General features: G+C 39.9%; 1 protein-coding gene across 1 annotated transcript; it reads left to right on the forward strand.

Annotated features, from left to right (window-relative positions):
* The first annotated feature begins 6747 nt into the window (after nucleotides 1–6747).
* Nucleotides 6748–8095, forward strand: LOC105033379 (uncharacterized protein At5g39865). Its single transcript, XM_010908144.4, has one exon. It carries the CDS (start codon nucleotides 6823–6825, stop codon nucleotides 7735–7737), a length of 915 nt encoding a protein of 304 aa, XP_010906446.1. The 5' UTR covers nucleotides 6748–6822; the 3' UTR covers nucleotides 7738–8095.
* The last annotated feature ends 16905 nt before the right edge of the window (nucleotides 8096–25000 follow it).

Raw genomic sequence — 25000 nt, forward strand, 5'->3', positions numbered from 1 at the left:
TTCCACCGTCCCCGCAACAAGTTCCACTGCCCCACCGTCGACACCGACCGCCTCTGGTCCCTCGACCCCGACGGCATCAAGGATCCCGCCATAGCTTATGACGACAGCTCTGCCCTCTTGACCGGTATCACCCCGCCTTGCTACTCCGAAATTCGCGGATAGAATAACTTCACCGACAGCCCCCGTTATTAAACCCCTGTTGTTGAAGGAATTCTTCCTTGAGCCCCCTTTAAAACGACGGAGATTCTCACCAGCCGCCGTTCTCCTCCTCACCTTCCTCCAAGCCCTAGACATCCCCTCAAGAACGGCCTCCGGGGTAGAGGACATGGCGTAGGAACCCTCAGAGAAGAATTGGGGGGCTGAAGAAAGCAAGGACTGGTGCGAGGGAAGCAAGACTCTCAGGCGAAAGAAAGGCCCTAGGATGAAGCCATGAAAGGACTAGGGGGTTTAAATAGCCGACGGATCCTAGCGCAGTTATGGCGGTGGGTATTCCTGGGCCAACTGGTGCGTGCCACGTGTCGCGCTTATCCCCTTCATCGCTATCGAGGGTTGACCGTTCACAAATTCCCATGGCACGGTGCTTGGGATCGCGTTCCGACAGAGGTTCCGAAAAGACTCTTCAGGTCACCTTCACCGAAAAGTGGGCTCTGACGTACACACATTAAATGCCAAAATATCTAGGGACGGTGGTATGCAGGATTCGAAGGGGCGACTTCGGCTGTGTCCATCTCTCTGTACTTCCTTCGTTCGAAATTCAAACTCGAAAGTAGGGGGACTGGTGTTGGGTATAAAATACCCCCAGCCGAAGTCCTCCACAGAATCAACGGCTCTGCCAATAAGGCCAACCTCAAAAGAAATCTCCGCCCGGTCTCCCACGGGAGCCGGACTTCATCCTCGACGACCAACAACTTCAGCTACAAGACAGCTCCGCCCGGACTCCTACGGGAGCCGGGCCCCACCGACGACTCCAACGACTGCAGACAGACTTCGTCCGGACTCCTACGGGAGCCGAACTCCACCGACAACTTCGACCTCAAGAGGACTCCGCCCGGACTCCTACGGGAGCCGGGCTCCGCTCTCAGTATCAACTGCTGGTAAGCTTCGTCCGGACTCCTACGGGAGCCGGACTTCACCTTTAACTTTGATTGCAGAGGACTCCGCCCGGACTCCTACGGGAGCCGGGCTCCGCTCTCGGTATCAACTGCTGGTAAGCTCCGTCCGGACTCCTACGGGAGCCGGACTTCACCTTTAACTTTGATTGCAGAGGACTCCGCCCGGGCTCCTACGGGAGCCGGGCTCCGCTCTCGGTATCAACTGCTGGTAAGCTCCGTCCGGACTCCTACGGGAGCCGGACTTCACCTTTAACTTTGATTGCAGAGGACTCCGCCCGGACTCCTACGGGAGCCGGGCTCCGCTCTCAGTATCAACTGCTGGTAAGCTCCGTCTGGACTCCTACGGGAGCCGGACTTCACCTTTAACTTTGATTGCAGAGGACTCCGCCCAGACTCCTACGGGAGCCGGGCTCCGCTCTCGGTATCAACTGCTGGTAAGCTCCGTCCGGACTCCTACGGGAGCCAGACTTCACCTTTAACTTTGATTGCAGAGGACTCCGCCCGGACTCCTACGGGAGCCGGGCTCCACTCTCAGTATCAATTGCTGGTAAGCTCCGTCCGGACTCCTACGGGAGCCAGACTTCACCTTTAACTTTGATTGCAGAGGACTTCGCCCGGACTCCTACGGGAGCCGGGCTCCGCTCTCGGTATCAACTGCTGGTAAGCTCCGTCCGGACTCCTACGGGAGCCGGACTTCACCTTTAACTTTGATTGCAGAGGACTCCGCCCGGACTCCTACAGGAGCCGGGTTCCGCCTGCAACTTCAGCTCCGAGAGGGTTCCGTCCGGACTCCCACGGAAGCCGGGCTCCACCCACGACCCCAACCGCAAGGAGGACCCCTCCCGGACCTCTACAGAGGCCGGACTCCGACCGCTGCCGAGCTTCAATCAACAGATCCGCGCCCCTGGCAGGTCACAATAACAACCATGATCCTGTTCCACTTCCTGTAGCGGATTCCGCACGGCTCCATCACCCCCTGCGGCGGACCCATTACTCTCTGACAGGCTGTGTCAACGGCCACGATTCTGCTCCGCTCCCTGCGGCAGGTGCTGCGCGACTCCACTACTCCCTGACAACTAGCGGCAACGGACGCCGCTCCACTACCTGCGACAGGCTCTACGTGGCAGGCTATGACAATAGCCACGGGTCTACTCCACTATCCTTCACAATAAATTCTCCTGACCATGGGCAGCCCACTACCAGATGGTTACAAATGTCGCCATCAATCCGTTGCCTCCTCTGCCTATAAAAGGGGGACCCAGATACGTTATTCCATAAGCTCTTTTCTTATCTCAAAACTCTGCTAAATTCTCCGTTCGAGCACTCCATTCTTGTTGAGGCAGTGAACTGACTTGAGCGTCGGAGGGTCTTGCCGGAGCAACCCCACCTCCGGTTTAGACTTCCTTTGCAGGTCCTGGCGGTGACCGCGACTTTTCCGACTCCAGCTTCTCCGACGCAAACAGATTTTTGTACCAACAATCTTGATGATCAATCATTCTAATTATCTGAATCAGAAGAGTTCTGATCCATCGAAAGGAGTTTCGATGATGTCGATGATGAGATCACGACATGTCTCATTACCATATAAAAATGAACCTAACTGGATCACACAAATAAGAGTTAGGGTCTGGATGTCATCAATTGAGCTAGTCCAGTTCGATTGATTTGGATTAGATCCAATTAGGTTCAAGAAAATCATGCTAGCACATGATTGAGCCTAACTTTCTTCTCATGTAATCTTTTCTATCTCGACTGAGCCAAATATGATTTGACTCACTCAAAGAACTTTGAGAAGATTTCTCTCAGTCTGACTGGAGTTAGTCCAGCTCAGAAAAATTTTATCTTAATTTATGAGATGAATTTAAGATAATACCTGCTAATTCCTGTCACCTGCCTTTTTCGTTTTAGGACATTGGTCAAATATTGACCCATGGACCTTGGACTGAAGGCCACTTGGCAAGAGGTCATTGGAGAGTTTTTGTGGAGTGTCCACCTGCTAATTTTACCCTCAAAATAGGTGCCATAATCAGATATGGCGTGCGCCCCAAGTGGATAAGGATAGAGTCCCATGAGATGAGGACTCTATGCCTTGATCGACTCAAACTGTTGGGCGCCAATCTCACTGTATTTATCCAGTGTTGGCATCAACAGTAGGAGAATTTGGTGGGGTTCTTATCTGATATGATCAGATGATATCACTCCACCAATTAAATTTTTTTCAAAATTAATTAAAATTTTTTGATTGATCAAATGATGTGGCACTGCATGGCGCAGCAAGGTCTATTTAAACCCTGTCTACGCCTAGGGTTTAAAAAAATCTTCTCAATACCCAGCAAAAATGTGAAACTCCTCCACTTATCCATGTCTCCTCTGCTCCTCTCCCTCCCCTCTTCACGTCCAAGAGGTTGGACATCCATCTGGTGCTTGTCCAAGGTGTGGTGGCTCCTTGATCAGAAGGCTGCAGGGATTTGTCGAGAAGCTGCTGCTCCAGCTTCAGAAAATCTTTTGAAGATCTTGCAGATCAGATTTAGATCTGATTTTTGGAGCAAAGATTCACGAGGAGAAGATGATCTAGATCCTGCTTGAGTGGATACCGGTAGAGGCCAGGCGACTGCATGACTATTTTAGAACCTTGGGCGTTGCTGCGATCATCTACAGGATAACCTAGTTACCCTAGAGGTATTCCTCTAATCTTCAAGTTTTAAATTTAATTTTAGATTAAATATCAGATAATAAGAATTAGATCTAATAGACTTTAGATCTGAAATAAAGTAGGATAATTTTTTTTAAAAAAATATTTCGTCCCAGATCTCATTAGATCTGGAAGATCCTACAAGGAAAAAGTCGATTTTTCCTTCATATAGATCAAACTAAGAAGCATAGGATTGTTAAAGAACAAACATAAAAAAACTAAGAACAATAGGTTAAAAGAAAAGAAAGAAAGAAAGAGACCGCGAGACTAGATGCATCTCCGAACCCTAAAAATCACATCGATCCAAAGCTAGATCAATAGAATAACATGCGAATCAAGAGCGGAAAGAGCTCGGAAAGAGGATTAAAGGGAAGACACTTACCGACTGTCACCGAGGATGATAAATTTGAGCAAGGTCTGCCAAGAAAGGAAAAAAATCAAAATCAATGGATTAAAAGGAAAAAAAGAAATAAAGAAAGAGACCGTGAGACCAGGCACATCTCTAAACCCTAAAAATCACATTGATCCAAAGCTAAATCGATAGAATAACATGCAAATCGAGAGCAGAAAGAGGATTAAAGGGAAGACACTTACCAGCCATCACCAAGGAGGATAACTTTGAGCAAGGTCTGCCTCTGTGAGGTCATGGTGGAAAAATGATTTCGATCCAAAAAGTACACTAAAAAAAGAGGGGCAATACTTTTTGATAAATTTAGAAAAAGCTGGTCACTTGTTCCACTTATTCGAGAGAGAGTCACCTGTTCCATTTATTGGAGAGAGAAAGAGAAAGATCTCGAGGGTTCCTTTTGGTTTAAGCATGGCACGACGTGGGATGGGCCGAGCAAAGAGCAATTTTTTTTTGTGTTTCACTATTTTTCCATCCTCAAAAATCTTAATTGGGTGGGACACTTGAATCGAATGAAGCACAAGGGATTCAAGCAATTTCGACGATTCAGCCGTCGCTCTCCCTCTCCTTCTGATCGTTCGTGAATGCCTCTCTCTCCCCCACCTCTCGGTCTTTGGCTCTCAATTCCAAAGCCTGGACCTCCAGCACCGTCCAATCCTCCACCGGAACGCCATTGCCACCACCGAAGATCTCATTTTTTCTCGCATCCCACCATCGGAGATAGTCTCCACCATCGAAGAGAAGTCCCTCGTCAGATCCTAATCGAGTAGTAGTTCCGTGATGGACTGGACCTGTATTTGTGGCTCTTCGGGAGCTCCCACCAATGGCAAGCCCGAGGTTGAGTTCGACTCTGTCTACCATCTCTGAATCTGAAAACTCCACTCTTTTCATATTTCTCGCCATTAACATGATTGGATTTAAGCTACAGCTCCATCGCCTAAGCTTCTCTTACGGTCGCTCCAAGCCTCCCATTCGATTGAGACTCCTCAAGTGCCTCACCATATGGCATACTAAAAAATACTTTAGAATTTGACGTGTTAATATGGAATACCACATTTAATATTCATGTATCGTTTTACTATTATTACTAGTATAGTGGTCGAGCGATACTTGGGCCTATTGATTTTGCAAATATAGAAGAATAGCCACCATAATAATAGATTTCAACATAAAGTAAACTATAAACATAATAATTTATATCAGAATTATTTTTCAAATTTATTTTAAAAATTTGACTAATAGTGTGTCTGTTTAGAAACATCTGATCTCTAGATGGTAGCCTATTTATCCTATCTGTTTGAAGCTGTTGTGCTTGACTTGATTGGGTTATGTATCTATAATTGGTTTATTTTTAGGTAAGCATAAGAACGATCATGAACAATAAAATGTGGTGATATTTTATGTTCATATTTGAAAGCATATTTTTGAAAAAGTTTTAGGATTTGAGGTATTCGCAAAGTAAAATAAGTTCTTGATGTATAGGTTGAAGATAAGATTATTTTTTTTTACAGATTTGTGAGTTAGAGTTTGTTTTATATTGTTATTTATATTGCTCTTTATAATCACAATAAAAAATATTTGATTTATCCATATATTGCTTGACTAATGTGGATATGATGATAAAAATATATAATGGATTGAAATTAGTTGCCACATTCCTTCGAAAAGTTTTAGCAATATTTTTTTACGACGTAATATCTACTTCTTCGTTGCTATTTTAAAAAAATAAATTTAATTATATATGATGGTAAATATAGATAAAGTCATATGAAATTTTGTTTAGAAACGTATTCCTTTACCTTCTCATGCCTGTGCCTCTGGCCCAAGTGCAGTGCCGACCGCTGGAAGCCTCCCAGTTAGGGACTCGGGTGGTGGTCCATCAGGGGTCCACCCATCCCACGTCCACTTCGACCGCTTGAAGCCTTCCAAGCCGATTAGGGATAAACGAAAAAATTAGAGAAGAAATGAAGCGATTCGAGAAGGGTTCGAAGAAAGAGAAAACAAAATGATATACTATAAAAAAAAATAAAAAAATAAAATTTAATACTTGACGTTACAGAAAATTATCTTGTGATCTTATGAGTGAACATGTGATGTCATGTTTAATATTTGTATATTATTTTACTGTTATATAAATGGATAGATTGAGTTTGGATCTGAATTTTTATTTTTTATTAAATATATTAATTTTAAATTGATGAATTTTTTTGATTTAATTTTTTTTTTTTTTTAATTTAGTTCGTATAGGATCCAATCCGATTGCGACCCGCTGATCAGCGACTAAGCAAGCCACCGTCAACTCAACCAACGCAACCGCGTTCTCTTTCTCCCCTCACGTCGCTCGTTCCCCACTCCGGATGTCTCTCTCTCTTTCTTGCCCCGCGGATAACGTCAAAAGCCTCACCCCTCACACTCCTTCCCTTCCACCGCAAACATTCCAAATGCCGTGTACGAATTACGAACCCACTCCCCAGTCCCTCCTTCAAAATTAAGCATATTTACTTTTCACCGTTGACTCCCTATTAACACACACTAAAAAACAGTAATTTTTAACTCGAATTATCCCGGAAAACCACAAAAAGCCAACTAAAGTAGCCCATCGGTCCCCTTCCATGGGCTGTGCCTCCTCTCACGACCTCTGCATCGTCCTCTCTCCAACTCCGCCGCCTCCCCTCTCTCTTCCGCCACCTCTTCCGCCGCCGCTCCTGTTGGGGAGAGCCCCCACTCTCTCCTCCCCTATCGTTGTCCACCATCCATCCCTCCATAAAGGCGATTCCACGCACCTCGTCTCCCTCACCTCCACCACCTACGGCTCCCTCAGAACCCTAGACGACCCCGATCCCTCTCTCTCCGCCTCCTCCGCCTCCGCCGCCGCCGTCATCAGCGCCTGGGGCATCATGGATGGTCTCGACGACCTCCCCTTACCGTCCACCTCCTCCTCCTCCGCCGTCGCCAAGAAGCCCTACTTTCTTCCCCGATCCCTCACGTACCATCACCACCGCCGCGCGATGAAGGCCAAGGACGAGCACCCTGCCGTCAAGCCTCTCTGGAAGCACCTGGCGGACGAGCCCAAGCGCCCCAAGGTCGTCCTCTACTCCACCTCCCTCCGCGGCATCCGCCGGACCCACGATGACTGCTGCGCCGTCCGCTCCATCCTCCGCGGCTTCCGTGTCGCTGTTGACGAGCGGGACGTGTCCATGGACGCCGCCTACCGGCGGGAGCTGCAGGCGCTGCTCGGAAAGGGGCGGTCTTTCTCGCTCCCCCAGGTGTTCGTCGGCGGGCGGTGCCTCGGCGGGGCGGAGGAAGTCCGGCAGCTCCACGAGGCCGGGGAGTTGGGGCGGCTGCTTGAGGGGGTCGCCGGCCAGGATCCTGCATTCGTGTGCGGCGGTTGTGGCGGGGTTCGCTTCGTGCCTTGCCCCAATTGCAGCGGAAGCCGCAAGGTGTTCCTCAAGGAGGAGGAGAGGATGCGGCGCTGCGAGGAGTGCAACGAGAATGGATTGGTACGCTGCCCTAAATGCTGCTCTTAATGATGCTCCCCACGCGTTAAAAAAAAAAAAAAAAAGCTACTAAAATTAGATATCAAGAAATGGGAAGAAACAAGATATGATTTTTCTGGAATTTTCTTTCTTCTTCTTGGGCCAATTTGGATGTAATTCAATTGCACTCGATCGATTCTTGATGGGTTCCCTGGTATGTAAGACATGGGGGCTATAAATGAAGGTTGTTGGTAATGGTGATTGTTGGATAGTTAGTACCTATGAAGGGAAAGATCATCTGGGTTCTTGTCCTTTTGAAAATGTGTGCCTGTAATGATGGGATTAAAATTGTTTGTATAAAACTGTAATAATCAATTCATCTATGCAAATATGGAGTTTGGTTTCCTTACTTTTGTAAGTGCGTTTTTGGAAGAGCTGTAGTTAATTGCTCTAATCTTGGCAGGCAATTTGTTTTCTAGATTTGTAACCAGATGAACGATCTCCACTTCATGCATCATGCTATACTCTTTGGTTTGGTTGTTCTTTTTTCTGTTTGGTATGAAAATATTTTTAGTACTTTTTTTTGGGATGATACTGGTGATTAGTTTCTGGTAATATCTTAGTGTACCCAAGATGGTTCTCCATCAGCAAATCAGAACAGAGGTGGCAAAATTTTGTTTCATCTACCTACGCATGCATGAGTCTATGATTTCTGTTGTGCATGCAATGATGAAGATATTTATATAGTATTGATTTGGAACATTCTTTGTTTTACAGGAAATTGTTAGCAGTATGTATATGGGGGTTATCATATGAGCTGTATGGCGTGTGAACTGATTATGTAAAAAGATAGTAGTAGCCTTTTAGATACTGTAAGGAGGTTGCTTCTAGGGAGTTAGAGGAAAATTTTCAAGACAGCCATTTTGGAGTTGATTCTTGATGTCAACAACAGGCAAGAGGATGCTGATACGAAGGATGAAAATCAGAACAGGAAGCAGCTAAAGCATTATCTTTAAGAAAAACTGGATAGGAGCTCTACGATATAAGAAAGTGATGTAATTGCTAGAGTGCTTTTCAAAATGGATATAAAAACATCAATTAAATAACTTATCCAGGCATGAAGCTAGTATATGAATTTAAAGGAACAATGAAAAGAATGTTAGAAACCCAAGAACTCTTTATTTATTTATTTATTTATTTTTTGTTGTTTTGGAGGTGAGAAGATGTAGCCAGAACTGACTGGTCTAAGTTCAGGGTTGTCAGGCTAGGGTAGAACAAGAGTTTAGTTTGCAACCATATTGCTGTCTCAGTTCTACATGATCATTCTAAATGGTCTATTTGGTATTTTGAAATAATTATAGCAATGCAGTCTAGATAAGGATCCTAGTTGCATGCCTCTTACTCAGAAAGAAGATATCTCAGAAACTCAAGGAGTATGATGGTCTTCCAAACAAGGTGCGTAAGATCATATATAACATTTTGGCCCAAGGGCTAAGAGAAACTTGGTTCTCATTATTGTGAATGGAGGAGCAGTTATAAAGTTAGAATCAATTACTTTTAAATGTTGCTTGTGTACAAATGTATTGTCCATGATATATTTGCAAAGAGCAAGGTATCACTGAGAATGTTGAGTGTGGAAAGGCTTATGATATCTTTTTGTAGGAATTTTTGGGCATATGTTAGAGGCAGTTGGGAGTTTTAAACAACCTGTTATGTGATGTCACCTTTTAAGGTTTTAGCATTCTTTCTAGTTATGATGGAGTAGAGGTGACCTAGGTGAGTTGTCCTCTGTGTTAAAAGAGGGATGAAGGTGGAGAAAAACCTGAAATGAAACAGTTGATAGGAAGAGACTTTGAGGTTATCAGCATAAGTGTATGCTACATATACTTGAGTAGGGTTGTTGGGTGCATATACTTTCGTAAGTATCAGAGCCTATAATCTTCAAGAAAGTCCTCCTGTGGACCTGTAACCACGTATGAAATCCATGCCCATATCTAAGTGTTCATGAGGCTACTTAGGGGCAAATCAAAAGCAACCTGATAACATGGATTATAAGGCCTTTTGCTGCCTAACTTGTATGCAGGGATGTGTTGTTTTCTAGGAGGTGTGTATGAAATATTTTATTTTTGGCAAAAATTAAATCCTTTCTTTGAGTTTGACTAGAGTGACTTGTGGCTGTCTTTGCATGAAAAGGATGAATTTGGAGATAAAGTTTGGGCTGTCTTGGCAGAATATTGTAGTTATTCTTTACCTTGACATCCTTGCAAATTCACTGAGAGGATATGCTATTCTGTTCTTTATGCATTTGATCATCCTTTCTTAGTGACTTGATGTTTTGTTCCTTGCATGGAATTGGCTTTGCTGAATAATGATATACACACATCCTGGAATTCCTGTTCATGTGGATGGTAGAGTCGGGACTGATATCCATATATATTATTGTTATTATTGAATGTCTACAGCACATGCCCCCTGATTGGTTTTGGTATGGTCTATAGATATGTTCAGCTGGGGAATTGGCCCTTTGACTTTCCCCCTGCTTTTCAGGTTTGGTGTTTCTGATGAATAATTACTCTTATGATGTCTAGGTTCATCTTTTGTTTGTTGTTTGGTGTTTCTGATGCCCAATTACTCTTATGATATCTAGGTTCATCTTGTTTTGCTTCTTCTTGTAATCTTTTGTTTTTTTTCTTTTGTTTTTCTGGGAATTTGTTTGTTAACGTACTTCAAGTGGTGCTTATTTCATTTGTGATTCTAGAGTGAGACAAGGCTCTAACATGATCTCAAGGTTCTGCATTTTTTTTTTTTGTAGAAACATGCATGGCTTCTTGGTTTCATATATTTGCATACAGTTAGCTCCTACGTATGAATCAAATCCTCATGCGGAGTAGCTTCCAAATTATCTGACATATCAAAAGCTTTATCGAATACTAAGGCACAATGTGAACTATACATGCTAAGCATATTTTCTTGCCGCATAATCTATGAAGTTATTTTAAAATTAGTCAACTCTTCATCCTCATAACTAACCATATCTCCAAAAGAAACATACATATCTTGGATAGCTTCAACATATGACTCTTCTATATGATTGACTTCCCAATATGAATTTTTATGATTGGATCAAATATAGCTTTTTTTGACTTTTTTTCGTGCAACTTCAAAATCAACTGGTTCTGCAGATCTTTTTTGAACTTAATCAACTGGTTCGGCAATTATGATTTTTTTTGAACTTGATACAGTTAGGGTTGGAAATAGATTAGGCCACACTTCTACCTAAGCCGGGCCTGAATTGGGCTTCGAATTGAGCTTAGGCTCGATAATTGGAAACCCATATTTGAGCCTAACCTAAACATGATTGGGCTGTCCCGAAGTATCCATTTGAGCCCGAAATTGGGTTAGCCCAAGTGATCAATCAAAATAAGCCCACCAATCAAAATAAAGGGGGTCACGGTCAATCAAAATAGAGGGTGCTGTGGTTAATCAAAATGATCCAGGGCCTTTTCAAGGAAGGATAATCTCCCTTGCCTAGGTCGAACCTTCGACATCCACCATCGTCAACCCCACTTTCGAGAATCGGCTGGCTCGGCTCTGGCTCAAATACCTGAGCAATATTGGGATGAAGGCAAAGCAACAGCAAGCTAGAAAGTCCAATGGTGGCAAGAACTCTATCAATGAAGTCCTCTTCGTTGATGTTGCTACAATGCTACTTAAGGAGGTCATGGCAGTGGTGGGGCTAGTTGTGGAGGTGGGTTTCAACCCCATCAGTGAGTGGCTTAATAGGAGGGTAGATGAGTTGGGGTAATCATGGTGAAAACCAATATGAAAGAGTGGGAAAAGAGATTATGGTACCATAAGTTCTTAATGGAACCACAGTCGATCGATGATTGGTGAACGATAATAAGGGACGAGCTTCAGAGACCGATGGTTGGAGATCAGCAAATGGTGATGAGGGACTACCAAATCGGACTTTGGACTAGTGGTGGAGGTAGAGAGACAAGAAGTCGAGAAGTAAGAACCTTAGGCTTCGACAAACAGACTTTGGATTTGAGAATTAGGATTCAATCGGGACTCTTCAAAAGAAGAAGAGCTCAGCAGACTTTTTTTTGGAATTTGGACACCACCATTTTTGAGTAGCCTAAATGATTGAGCCTAGATGCCTAAATTTTGCATTAGCGTAAATGAGGAGGACAAATCCATGTTGGAATTGAACTGGGCTAGGTTCGAGCGTGAATTTCGGCTCCATATCTAACCTTATTCGGACTCATGTTAGATCAATGATATATTTGAGCCCGGCCCAAAAAACAAATAAGCTCTATATTTAAGCTCAAACTCGGATTGAAAAATTTCAGGCCTAACCTATACGCCGACCAAAGTTAGTTTTGTCCGATGGGCTTTGAGTTGGCCAGAGTCCATCCAGCTTTAGATATACTGATTAAGCTTCTTTTACTCTAGATCTTCTTTTTGATTTGATTGATCCTTGAGCTTATCAATTTTGCCACCCTCCAAGTCTTTCAAACTTGATCTAACTTTTAATTGATCAAACTTTCTCAACTTTGAATCTTCATCTTTAAACTAATTATACTCTTCTTTTGGATTTTTGAAAAAAACCTAAAAGCAAAACCCACTATTCAGGCAACTTTTATTTGAGATATCTTATTTTGTTGGAACTTGAGTGGATAGTCGTAAGTATTTTGGGTCCCTTATTTAGCTTCTTTAGGGTGGAAATAGTTTTCTTTGTCACCTAAAGCCAATAATCCACATTCCCTTTTTAATTATCAAATTTCATTTTTTTTCGCAATTCCATTGCTAATAGTATGTATTGGCATTGTCCATGCTCTTTCAAGGTATTTCATAAATCTTGTCTTGTTGAGAAAAAAAAAAATACAAAAATTATGTTTTTTCTAATGTATGGGTCAAAATTTAAATACAATGAGCTACAAAAAAAAGGTAAGTATGACTATACAAAAATGGTAACTGTGGTTATATAAAAATAATAAACAACTATAAAATAAAAGGAGAGAAATCAGAAGAAAATATTCAAAGATAGTATTGCTAGTTGTGACTGTTAGATGTATGTCCTAGAAGCTAATCGGACTGACACATTGATTCTTTCTAGGATATAATTTTGTACTTGATCTAATTAATTAGGACAGTTAGTTTCATTCATATAGTGTATATGTTCATGAATCATCTAGAAAATTAATAAGATAATGACATATATTCTCAAGAGTTGAAAATTTGAGGCATGTGTCATTAATAGTTAATTCCTAAATTACTCTCGATCGAAAGATCATTACGGAGATGGTGATTGATCCGGTAAGATTGATGTACGAATCGCTTCTTTTAGGATAGATGAATTTCGAGTCTACAGTGTGGAGATATTGGAGTGAGAGTGCAGGTATTTGTTAGAGAATAAAGGTACCAAGCATGACCAACATGAGAAGTCACTTGAATGTTTATTTACTCATCAGTGACTTTCTTGATGCTGTAGTGATGTGACTAGTTCTTAGATCTGTGGTGCCTCGACTGTTCATAATGAGGTTGCTATAGTTTGACTACACTATAACTTGATCTTTTAGCCATATGGAGTCTTGAGGTGTATATTGGCTGCAGCAGGTTCATTGTAGGAATAGGATGTATACCTAGATGGGATCTATTAACCTTAGTAGTTAAAAAGTAGTCCTATATGATTTATGAGATTGAATTCGAAAGACCTTGACCATGGCAGTGTGAATGATAGAAAGAAGTTTTTATCAGGTTTCACAAATGAACTCAAGTTGAATATATCTTACATATGACAGATGATGTGGTTTGACGAGTTTTTCATGACCTCCACCTTATTAGGACTTACGATAGAAGAATTGAATCATATGGTAACTACACCTAGAGGTTCATCCTTCTATTCTGTTGGGTTGCCACTACATGCTGCTAGACGTCATGTTAGAAAATCGGATAGACAGCATGTGTAAATTTAAAAAATTTTACAATTTCAATGAAAAAATAATCGGGTTAAATTCTTTAACTCCACGTGCATAAGATTATATCTAATCCTACCCAAGTCTGGGAGAAAAGACATACATGTAATCTGAAAATAAAAGACAAGTATGAGATCAAATCTCAATACCTTAGTGCGGATAGAAATTCACTGCTACTGATGATCACTGGTTCGAAGTTTCTTGAGCCGTACATGTATTCTGCTTCTATGGATATCCACCGGGATTAATCTCGAACGGATCTTCTCGTGGTAAATTTTTCTTCTTCAAGTAGAATCTCAGCCTTAAGAATCTCAATCAACTCCTTGATCTAGATTGCAGAATCAACTCCTTAATTTGGAACCTTTTCTCTACGTTCCTCGTTGAAGGTGGACTGCTCCTCAACTCTTGGCATGTGGAAGGTGGGATGCCTAACCTTTGGGCATGGGAAGGAGAAGAGGAAGGAGGGGAGGTGTGGAGAACGGAGAGAGAGTTTTTAATTTCATAAAATTCTATTCTTTTGAAACCTAAGAGACCTTCTTTTAAATAGACTCTACTTTGATACAAAAGAGGAATCCAATTAACTTAAAAAGGTACATTCTTATTTCATAAGAAACTCTATCTTTTTAATTTAATTTTTTTCAATAAAATCAGACTTAATTGGTATATAATCAGCCTCCTTTGGTACGTACATGGGGCGCCCCAATCTGATTGGGCGCCTCATGTCATGAAATGCAGGTAGCTGGAGCACCAACACTTGGCGCCCTTTAGGATTTTTTGGTTCATGAGAGGTGGCGTGGCCCCTCTCTCTCTCTCCTCCACACCATGCCGCATAAAGGGGTGGACTCCTCTTGTATTATCCATGGGATTGGCGTCCCATGGTCCTGCCAAAAATGAAGGTAGGCGCCATCCATTCTTCCCATTTATTCCACACACCATTTAGAGATAATTAGGAGATAATGTAGAGATAATTAGGAGATAATGTATGCCAACTCATTGACGTTATCCAATCCTTTTGGGCTCACAATTAAGAGTCCAATTAAATCCAAATGGATTTAGGTTAGGTTCAAGGCTATGGACTTGATCCAATCGAAGTCTCTAAAAGAATTAGGTTTAACCATGTACTAGCATGGTTCTATTAAATTCAATAGAATTTTAATAAACTCTAATCCAATTAGAACTTCATAAGCTCAATTGGCAAATTCAAGATTAAATCTCTTAATGTGTGACCTCATAGGTTCCATTCTATTTGGTAGTGAGATATATTGTGATCTTCATCACAATATCATCGAAACTCTTTTCAATGGATTGAAATATTTTTAATTCTATCCTTCGAGGATCATCGATCATCAAAACGACGTCCGATGAGTCTCACAATCCATCAATGATACTTAGTAGTATGTAGTGGTAATCCAGTAGAATGAAAGAATGAATCTCTAGATACAGTTATCGTATGATTCAGTCCTTCTATCATGAGTTCCGACTTGATGGAGGTCATGAAAAACTCATCAAACCTCATTGTCAATCACATGCTAGATTGGCTCGACTCGAGTTCATTTGTGAATCCCATGGAAACTCTTTTTCAGTATTCACACTTGCTTTGGTCAAAGATTTTTGAACTCAGTCTCGCAAATCGCATAGAACTTCTCCTTTTTTATCAAGATCGATAGATTTCATTTAGGTGCATCCTACTCCAAACAATAAATCTGAACTTACGGAACCAACATACATAGCAAGGACTCGAATGGCTAGAGACCAAGAAAATGTGCAGTCTAACTCAGTAGCTTCGCTGCGAATAGCCAATGACATTGCAAGTTAAAGGATCACTCACACCATTGCAGCACTGAGAATACCACTGACAAGTAAGTAGACATACATGTGATTCTCATATTGTTCATACTCAGTGTAAGTTGTTCTCTAACAACTACCCGCATCTTCACTCCAGTGTTTCTATACTGCAAATCCAAAACTTATCTGCCCATAAGGGAGGTGAATTATGCACCAATCTCGAATGGATTGATCACTGTCCTCCGTGATGATCCTTTGATCAGGAGCATTTAGAAATTAATCACTAATTAATATATATCTCAAATTCTTAACACTTTAAGAATATACAAAAATCATCTTTGTTAATTTTTAGGACAAATCATGAACGCATAAATATGATTAGAATGAAAAATCTCTTTATTGATGATAAAAAGTTATAAGTACAAGTTTAAGTCTTGGAAATATAAGATGTGTCAGCCAACAATTAGCTTCTAGGAAATAAATTTAACAAACTCTCACTTGACCTAAAGCCAATTGGCCATATACCTAAGACCCATCTTTTCAAGGTGAGCTTCGATTTTCTGCTGGCTTAGAGACTTGGTCAGCGGATCCGTCATGTTTAGCACAGAGTCGACTCTCTGTACTTCGATGAACTTCTTCTCGAGGTATTCACATATGATGTGAAACCACCGCTCTATATACTTGGACTTCTGATGAGACTTGGGCTCTTTAGCGAGGGCTATGGTGTCGTTGTTGTCGCAGTGCTGTGCAATGGCATCTGATGGCATCACACCCAGCTCCGCAACAAACTTCTTGAACTAAAAGGTTTCCTTAGCAGCTTCAAAGGTGGCGATATACTCGGCTTCCATGGTCTAATCTGCAATGATCGACTGCTTGAAACTCTTCCAGCTAACCGCACCACCATTACATAAGAAGATGCACCTCGATGTAGATTTTCTATCATCGACATCAGTCATAAAATCTGAATCGGTGTATTCCTTTACTTTTAGCTTCGATCCTCCACCAAAGACCAACAATAAATCCTTAGTCCTTCTTAAGTACTTAAGGATGTTTTTAACAGCAATCCAGTATTCTTCACTTGGATTCGCCTGATATCTGCTCGTGACACTAACAACAAGAGCTATATCAAGTCGTGTACATAATATGACGTACATGATGCTCCCTATTACCGAAGCATAAAGGATCTTGCTCGTGCATTGGATCTCCTCAGGTATGTCAGGACACATCTTCTTGGAGAGATGAATGCCATGTCTAAGGGGTAAAAAAAATTTCTCTTGGAGTTTTCCATACTAAATCTCTTCAGCACCTCGTTTATGTATATTCGCTATGAGAGTCCTATCATCCTCTTAGATCTATCTCTATAGATCTTTATACCAAGGATGTAGGAAGCTTTTCTTAGGTCTTTCATTGTAAATTTCTTTCAACAACCATACTTTGACCGATGTCAGCATAGAAAAATTATCCCAATCAGGAAGATATCATCCACATACAATACGAAGAATGTGACAGCGCTTCTATTGATCTTTTTGTATACACATGGCTTCTCCTCATTTTTGATGAAATCAAATATTTTGATCACATCATTAAAATGAGTGTTCCAACTCTGAGATATTTGCTTGAGTCCATATACAGACCTTTACAGCTTGCAGATCTTGTGATCACTATCATTGGATGTGAAACCCAGAGGCTGCTTTATATAAATATCTTCCTCAAGATATCGATTTAGGAAGATAATTTTCACATTCATTTGTTAAATTTCATAATCATGAAATACTGCTATAGTAAGCAGAGTACGGATGAATTTCAGCATGGCCACGGGCGAAAAAATTTCTTTATAATCAATGTCTTTGCGTTGACTATTCTCCTTCACAACTAGCCTTACCTTATAGGTCTCTATCTTACCATTCGATCTAATTTTTTTTTTGTAAATCTATTTACACTCAATAGGTACAATATCTTCAGATGGATCTACTAAGGATCAAACTTGGTTAGAATATATAGAGTCAATTTCTGACTTCATTGCTTCTATCTATTTCTCGAAGTTAATATCTAACATTACCTCATCGCAGGTCTTGGGATCATTTCTAATGTTCCTATCTCCCACAAGGAATGCTTCCTCTAAATCCTCTGTAAGAATACCTAAGTACCTTTTAGGAGGACGGAAGATCCTACTTGATCTACGAGGTGGAGGAGGTGTCACATCTACTGTCTCATATTAGGTTCAGGTTCTTAGACTCGATACTTTTCAGAGACTTTCTCTTCGAGCTCAATCTTCCTCTCACCACCTCCATCTTGGATAAACTTTTTTTCTAAGAAGACAGCATAACGGCTCACAATCACATTGTGATCCACAGGAAGATAGAAGTAGTATCCCATGGTTTCCTTGGGATACCCTATGAAGTGAGCTTTAAAGGATCTAGCCTCTAACTTGTCTGCCTGCTGTCGCTTGACATGGGTTGGACATCCCTAAATCTTGAGGTAATCAAGAGTTGGCTTCTTACCATGCCATAACTTATATGGTGTGGTAGAAATAGATTTAGAGGGAACCCGATTCAAAAGATGAATTGCAGAAAGCAATGCGTGTTCTCAGAGAAAGATAGGAAGGCCTTTGAAGCTCATCATAGATCGGACCATATTTAATAGGATCCGATTCCTCCTTTCGGATACCCCATTGAGCTGAGGTATTCCTGGAGGTGTCCACTGTGAGACTATATCATTATTCTTGAGATAGGTTTGAAAATTCTCACTGAGGTATTCTCCTCCTCAATCTGATCGAAGAAGCTTAATGGATTTTTTGATTTATTTTTCTACTTCATGTTTGAACTCTATAAACTTTTCAAAAGCTTCAGACTTTTAATGCATCAAATACACAAACCCATACCGTGAATAATCATCGATAAAGATTATGAAGTAGATATAGCTACCCCTGGTTTGTACATCGAATGGACCATATACGTCAGTGTGTACTAGGGCTAATATCTCAATGGCCCTTTCTCTTTATCCCATAAAGGGTAGTTTGGTTATTTTTTTTGAAGACATGATTCACAGACTGGATAAGACTCAGAAGTCAATGGTCCGAGAAGATCATTTTTTTCTAGTTTGTTGAGTCTGTCCTATCCAATATGGCCTAGCCTAAGGTGCCAAAAATACTTTTAGCTAATCCTATCTCTAGGTCTCTTAGATCTATAGTATTCACAATTTGCTCATTAATATTTACACTCACATGCATATGCAAATAGTAAAGACCATCAATCAAAAAAGCACATGCAACAATTTTATTTTTGAAATAAATTGAACACATATCTTTATTGAAATGAAAATTATAATTATTCTGTGCTAGCACAGAGATGGAAATCAAATTTCTACTAGCTACAGGTATATAAAAGTAGTCTTTTAAAATTAAACTAAGTCCTAACGGTAATCGCAGAGGATAGATTCTGACGGTCACATTAGCAATCCTTGCTCCATTGTCGATTCGGAGAGTAATCTCGCCTTCTCTCAGCCCTCTTACTTCTCCAAGACCCTGCATAGAAGTACATAAATGAGCACTTGAATCAGAATTAAGAACCCAACTAGAAGAAGAGGAAGCCGTTAGATTAGTTTCAATAATGAGCAATTCAGATGTACCTTCAGAAGGTCCATCCTTCTTTCTGCTCTTAACAGTCTCTAGGTAGGCCGGACAGTTCCTCCTCTAGTGACCTTCGACGTTGTAATGGAAATACTTTTCTTTATCATCGATCTTTTTCGAAACCAGCTTCTTGGACTTGGTCTCGTTCTTCTGCTTCTTCGCAGACTTTTTCTTTTTCTTGAAAGAAGAATTTTTTTAAAAAAAGCTCGCTCTACAGCTAGAACTGTATCCCTTGAACTCTTCAAGGTGCCCTCTGCTGTTACTAGCATATTCAATAACTCGGACAAAGTGCTATCTATTTTATTCATTTGGTAGTTCATGATGAACTACCCATATGATTCAGAAAGAGACTGGAGGATCAGATCCACCTGCAATTTTTTATCCATGTTCATATCGAGCTTCTGAAGCTTTTCAATATCTTTGATCATTGTCAAACAATGATCATTGACGGACTACCCAGAGTGAAGATTGTCCATCACACATCTTCGCTCTAAAAGTCTCTGAGAGATCTCAAAGTGAGCTGTGCGACTCTGCTCACCATACAACTCTTGCAAGTGAGTTAGCATCTCTCTAGTAGTCCTCATATCTTTATGCTATCACTGAAGAACATTGGACATAGATGCTAATATGTAACACTTTGCCTTGTTATCTTCGTTCATCCATTTTTCAAGTGCGGCTCGTTGATTAAGGGATGGACGAGCAGGTAACACAGGTGCTTCCTGATCAAGGACATGGATAAATTTTTTGGAGCTGAGAACGATTCTCAGATTCCAAAGCCAGTTTTTATAATTCGTATTGGTCAACCTATCAGTGTCAAGGATACGGGCTAAGGGATTGAAACTCGATATGGATATTTGTAAAGAGAATAGTTTCTAGTTAGATGTTTGTACTTATAAAATTATTTATTCTAGAAACTTTAAAAACAAACAAAACTCTCACTATTTTTTCGAATCTCCCACACTCCTCAGGTGAAGAAATGAAAATTTATACGTGATCGGTTTCAAGTGGATACTGTGATCTCATTAATCTATACACACCTCACCTAACAGTTATTGGTGAGTACAAACCAATGAGTGGATGCTTCACTAAGCAAGATACAGTGGGCTTGGTCTCTGAGTCCTGTGGCCTCACATAACAGTTATTGGCACATTTCTTAGTTAAGTCAGATCCATCGTTTACCAGCAGGCGCAAAGTCGTCATTGGGATCCTCACCTAACAATTATTGGATCCAACCCCATCTCTATCCCGGGACATCAAATGTCAATAAAATGATTGCACTTTTTCGATGCAATCGAACCACTGTAACCAGTCGAAAATGATCAACGTCAGGAATGCACCTGCATCTCTACAACGATGGAAGACCTATATACTTAATATTTAGTGAGAAGATTTAGGTTTAGATCTTTTCTAAATCAACAGATCTGACATCTGACTGATCAAATTCAGGTTAGCACATCAACATGTCTAATCAGCCTAGTCGGCATGGGTGAACTCGAGTCAACAAGTAACCTAACACGAAACTGAATCTCCCAAGATGGTCAGGTAAGTTAAGATGTGTGGAAGTCCTCCCGTTGCTTTCTTTAGACACCAATCAAAATTGATCGGATTAGACAACGGAACCAATTAAATAACTACCATCTAAATACTTACCTTAGACATCAAATTGGTCGATTAGAATCGATCAAGTTAATCTATTGAAATGGGTCTAAATCACTAAGCTAAATTCGATTTTGAGTCAATCAACTCATATCAAAATGTGAATCGATGCGATCAACTACAACTAAACTTGATTTTGAGCCCCTTTGATTTAATCCTAATCAATCATTGATTAGGTTCAATCAACTGCTCAAAATCGATAATGAGTTCTAGCCTAATCTAATTAATTTGACTCTAATTGTAGTTTGATCATTAGACCTAATTTGTTCAACCTATACCCACATGCAATATTATAATTTCAGATCTAAAAATAATTTTTAGATTATATTTCCTTGCATGCATTAATAATTTATGATCTTGAAACTGTTTCAAATCTAAACCTAATGTCATATATCATATATATGTAGTTTCAGATCTAAATTAAATATGCATCTTATATACATCAAATTTCAGATCTAAAATTAAAATTACATATATCAAATATATATAAAATTAAATAAAAAATAATGATTAAAATATTTTAAAAATATCTTTTTAAAAATTGGTTCACATCAAACTAGGATAATCTTTTCAATATAGGGGGTAAACCCTATACTAGGACAACTTTATACCAGTTTGATATGAACTTTTAATCATTCTAATTTTAGATTTAAACATAAAATTAAACATATCATATATATAAATTTTTAAATCTAAAAGATTGATTTAATTACTTTGAAAATAGTTTTAAAAAATGATCAATCTTGTGCTAGGACAACTTTTACAATATAGGGGGTAAACCCTATACCAGAATAAATTTATTTCAGCACAAGATCAATTTTAAATTACTAAAACTTTCAGATCTAATACAAAAATTAGATTACATATGTCTTTAAAAATCAGTGGCTCTGATACCACTGTTAGAAAATCAGATAGGCAGTATGTGTAGATTTCAAAAATTTTACAATTACAGCAAAAAAATGATCGGGTTAAAGCCTTCAATCCCACCTGCATAAGATCATATCTAATTCTACCCAAGTCCAAGAGAAAAGACATATATGTAATCTGAAAATAAAAAATAAGTATGAGATCTAATCTCAATACCTTAGCATGGGTAAAAATTCACCACTACCGATGATCACTGGTTCGAAGTTTCTCGAGCCGTACACATGTCCGGCCTCTACGGATATCTATCAGGATCAATCTTGAATCGATTTTTTGTAGTAGATTTTTTTTCTTCAAGTAGAATCTTTGCCTTAAGAACCTCGATTAACTTCTTGATCTAGACTGCGAAATCAACTCATTGATCTACAGTCTTTTCTCTACGTTCTTCATTGAAGGTGGACTTCTCCTCAACTCTTGGTGTGTGGAAGGTCGGACGCCCAACCTTTAGATGTGAAAAAGAGAAGAGGAAGGAGGGGAGGCATGGAGAAGGGAGAGAAAGTTTTTGATTTCACAAAATTCTATTCTTTTAAAATCTTAAGAGACCTTTTCTTAAATAGACTCTACCTTGACACAAAAGAGAAATCCAATTAACTTAAAAAGGTATATTCTTATCTCATAAGAAACTCTATCTTTTTAATCTAATTTTTTTCAATAAATCAGACTTAATTGGTATATAATCAGTCTCCTTTAGTAAGTACATGGAGCACCCCAATCTGATTGGGTGCCTCATGTCATGAAAGGTAGGTAGATGGGGCACCAACACTTGGCGCCCCTTAGGATTACTTGGTTCATGAGAGGTGGTGTGGCCCCTCTCTCTCTCCTCCATGCCATGCCACATAAGGGGATGGACCCCTCTTGCATTATCCATGGGATTGGCGCCCCATGGTCCTGTCAAAAATGAAGGTAGGTGCCACCCATTCTTCTCATTTATTCCACACACCACTTAGAGATAATTAAGAGATAATATAGAGATAATGAAGAGATAATGTATGCCAACTCATTGACATTATCCAATCCTCTTGGGCTCACAATTAACAGTCTAATTAAATTTAAATAGATTTAGGTTAGGTTCAAGGCTATGGACTTGATCCAATCGAAGTTTCGAGAAGAATTAGGTTTAACCATGTGCTAGCATGGTTCTATTAAACCCAATAGGATTTCAATAAATCCTAACCCAATTAGAATTTCATAAGTCCAATTGATAAATTCAAGATTAAATCCCTTAATGTGTGATCTCATAGCTTCTATTCTATCTGATAGTAAGATATATTATGATCTCCATCACAATATCATCGAAACTCTTTTCAAAGAATTAAAATATTTTTAATTCAACCCTTCGAGGGCCATCGATCATCAAGATGATGCTCGATGAGTCTCATAATCTACCAATAACACCTAGCAGTATGTAGTGGTAACCCAGTAGAATGAAAGTATGAATCCTTAGGTGCAGTTATCATATGGTTCAGTCCTTCTATCGTAAATTTTAACTTGACGGAGGTCATGGAGAACTCGTCAGACCCCATTGTCAGTCACATGCTAGATTGTTTCGACTCGAGTTTATTTGTAAATCTCGTGAAAACTCTTTTTCAGTATTCACACTTGCTTTGATCGAAGACTTTTAGAATTCAGTCTCGCAAATCGCATAGGACTTCTTCTTTTCTATCAAGATCGATAGATTTTATCTAGGTGCATCCTACTCCAAACAGTGAACCTGAACTTACTGAAGCCAACATACACAGTAAGGACCCGAATGGCTAGGGACCAAAAAAATATGCAGTCAAACTCAGTAGCCTCGTTGCGAATAGCCAATGACACTACAGGTCAAAAGATCACTCACACTACTGCAACATTAAGAATACCATTGACGAGTGAGTAGACATCCATATGATTCTCGTGTTGGTCACGTTCAGTACAAGTTTTCTCTAACAACCATCTGTACTTTCATCCAATATCCCTATGCTGTAGATCCAAGACTCATCTGCCCATAAGGGAGGTAAACTGTGCACCGATCTCGAATGGATTGATCACTGTCTTCTGTGACAATCCTTTAATCGAGAGTATTTAGAAATTAATCACTAATTAATATATATCTTAAATTCTTAATACTTTAAGAATATACAAAAATCATCTTTGTTAATTTCTAAGATAAATCATGGACACATAAACATGATTAGAATGAATAAGCTCTTTATTAATGATAAAAAGTTACAAGTACAAGTTTAAGCCTTGGAAATATAAGATGTGTCAGCCAATAATTGATTTCTAAGGTACAAATCAAACACGTCACTGGTGGATCATAAGACTAACAAGAATTATTTTGATGATCAATAATTTTTGATTGGTGAGTTGGAATTATTCCAATCCATTAAAAAAAATTTCAATGATATTTTGATGGAGATCAAAATATTTTTCACTACCAGATAGAATAGAACCTATGAAGTTGCACATTAAAGAGATTTTGACTGATTGGACTGTCGAATCATGATTTCAAATCATAAATCGCAAGTGATCTTAATTATTAATTTGATTAATGATTGGACTTAAATGTAAAAGTTACATAAGGACTTACTAAGAGTTAGTAAGTTATAGGAGGACTTAATTATAATTATTGCATATAATTTGATTTGATCAAATATTAAGATTGGATCCTAATCAAATTAAATCAGATTTAATTTGATTAGTTTTGGTTTGAGTTTGACTCAAACTAGGTTTCATTAATCTAATGGGATTAGATTTAATGAATACTTGATCCAAACCTATCTAGATTAGGTTTGACTTAATCTTTAACCATGTTTGATTTGGATTGGATCTTAGTCAAATTAAATCATATTAAATTTGACTAGATATGGTTCTAATTTGTCTTGGATTGGATTTCATTAGTCTAATGGGATTGGACTTAACCCAATTTAAATTGGACTCCAACTTCCACTTGGATTTGGACTCTAACTAAAACCCTAAACTCTTTTTAAATAGGGATAAGAGGGGCGCCTACTAACTGATCTGTAGGAGGACCTGGGATGTGAGTCCTGGCCTGGATTGCGCATCCCACCTTGGGATTTACATCCCAAGGCAGTAGGAGGAGGACTTGGGATGCGAGTCTTGGCTTGTGTCGCACGTCCCAGGGTGGGACGTGTGTCCCAAGATAGTAAGCATGAAAAATAGAGAGATGATGCTGTGACTCCTTGGATTAGCATGTGAGGGCTGTTTCTCTTCTTTCTTACAATCAAAGATTGGCTGCTGAAGGTAAGATCTCTCTCTTTCACCCTTGTCTTATGCTCAAGAGTGGAACATCTCCCCTCTTTCTCTCTTTGTCCAAGGAGTTGGACATGTCTCCATCATCTTC

The sequence above is a fragment of the Elaeis guineensis genome, chromosome 5 (genome assembly GCF_000442705.2).
Source record: "Elaeis guineensis isolate ETL-2024a chromosome 5, EG11, whole genome shotgun sequence".
NCBI classification, from domain to species: domain Eukaryota; kingdom Viridiplantae; phylum Streptophyta; class Magnoliopsida; order Arecales; family Arecaceae; genus Elaeis; species Elaeis guineensis.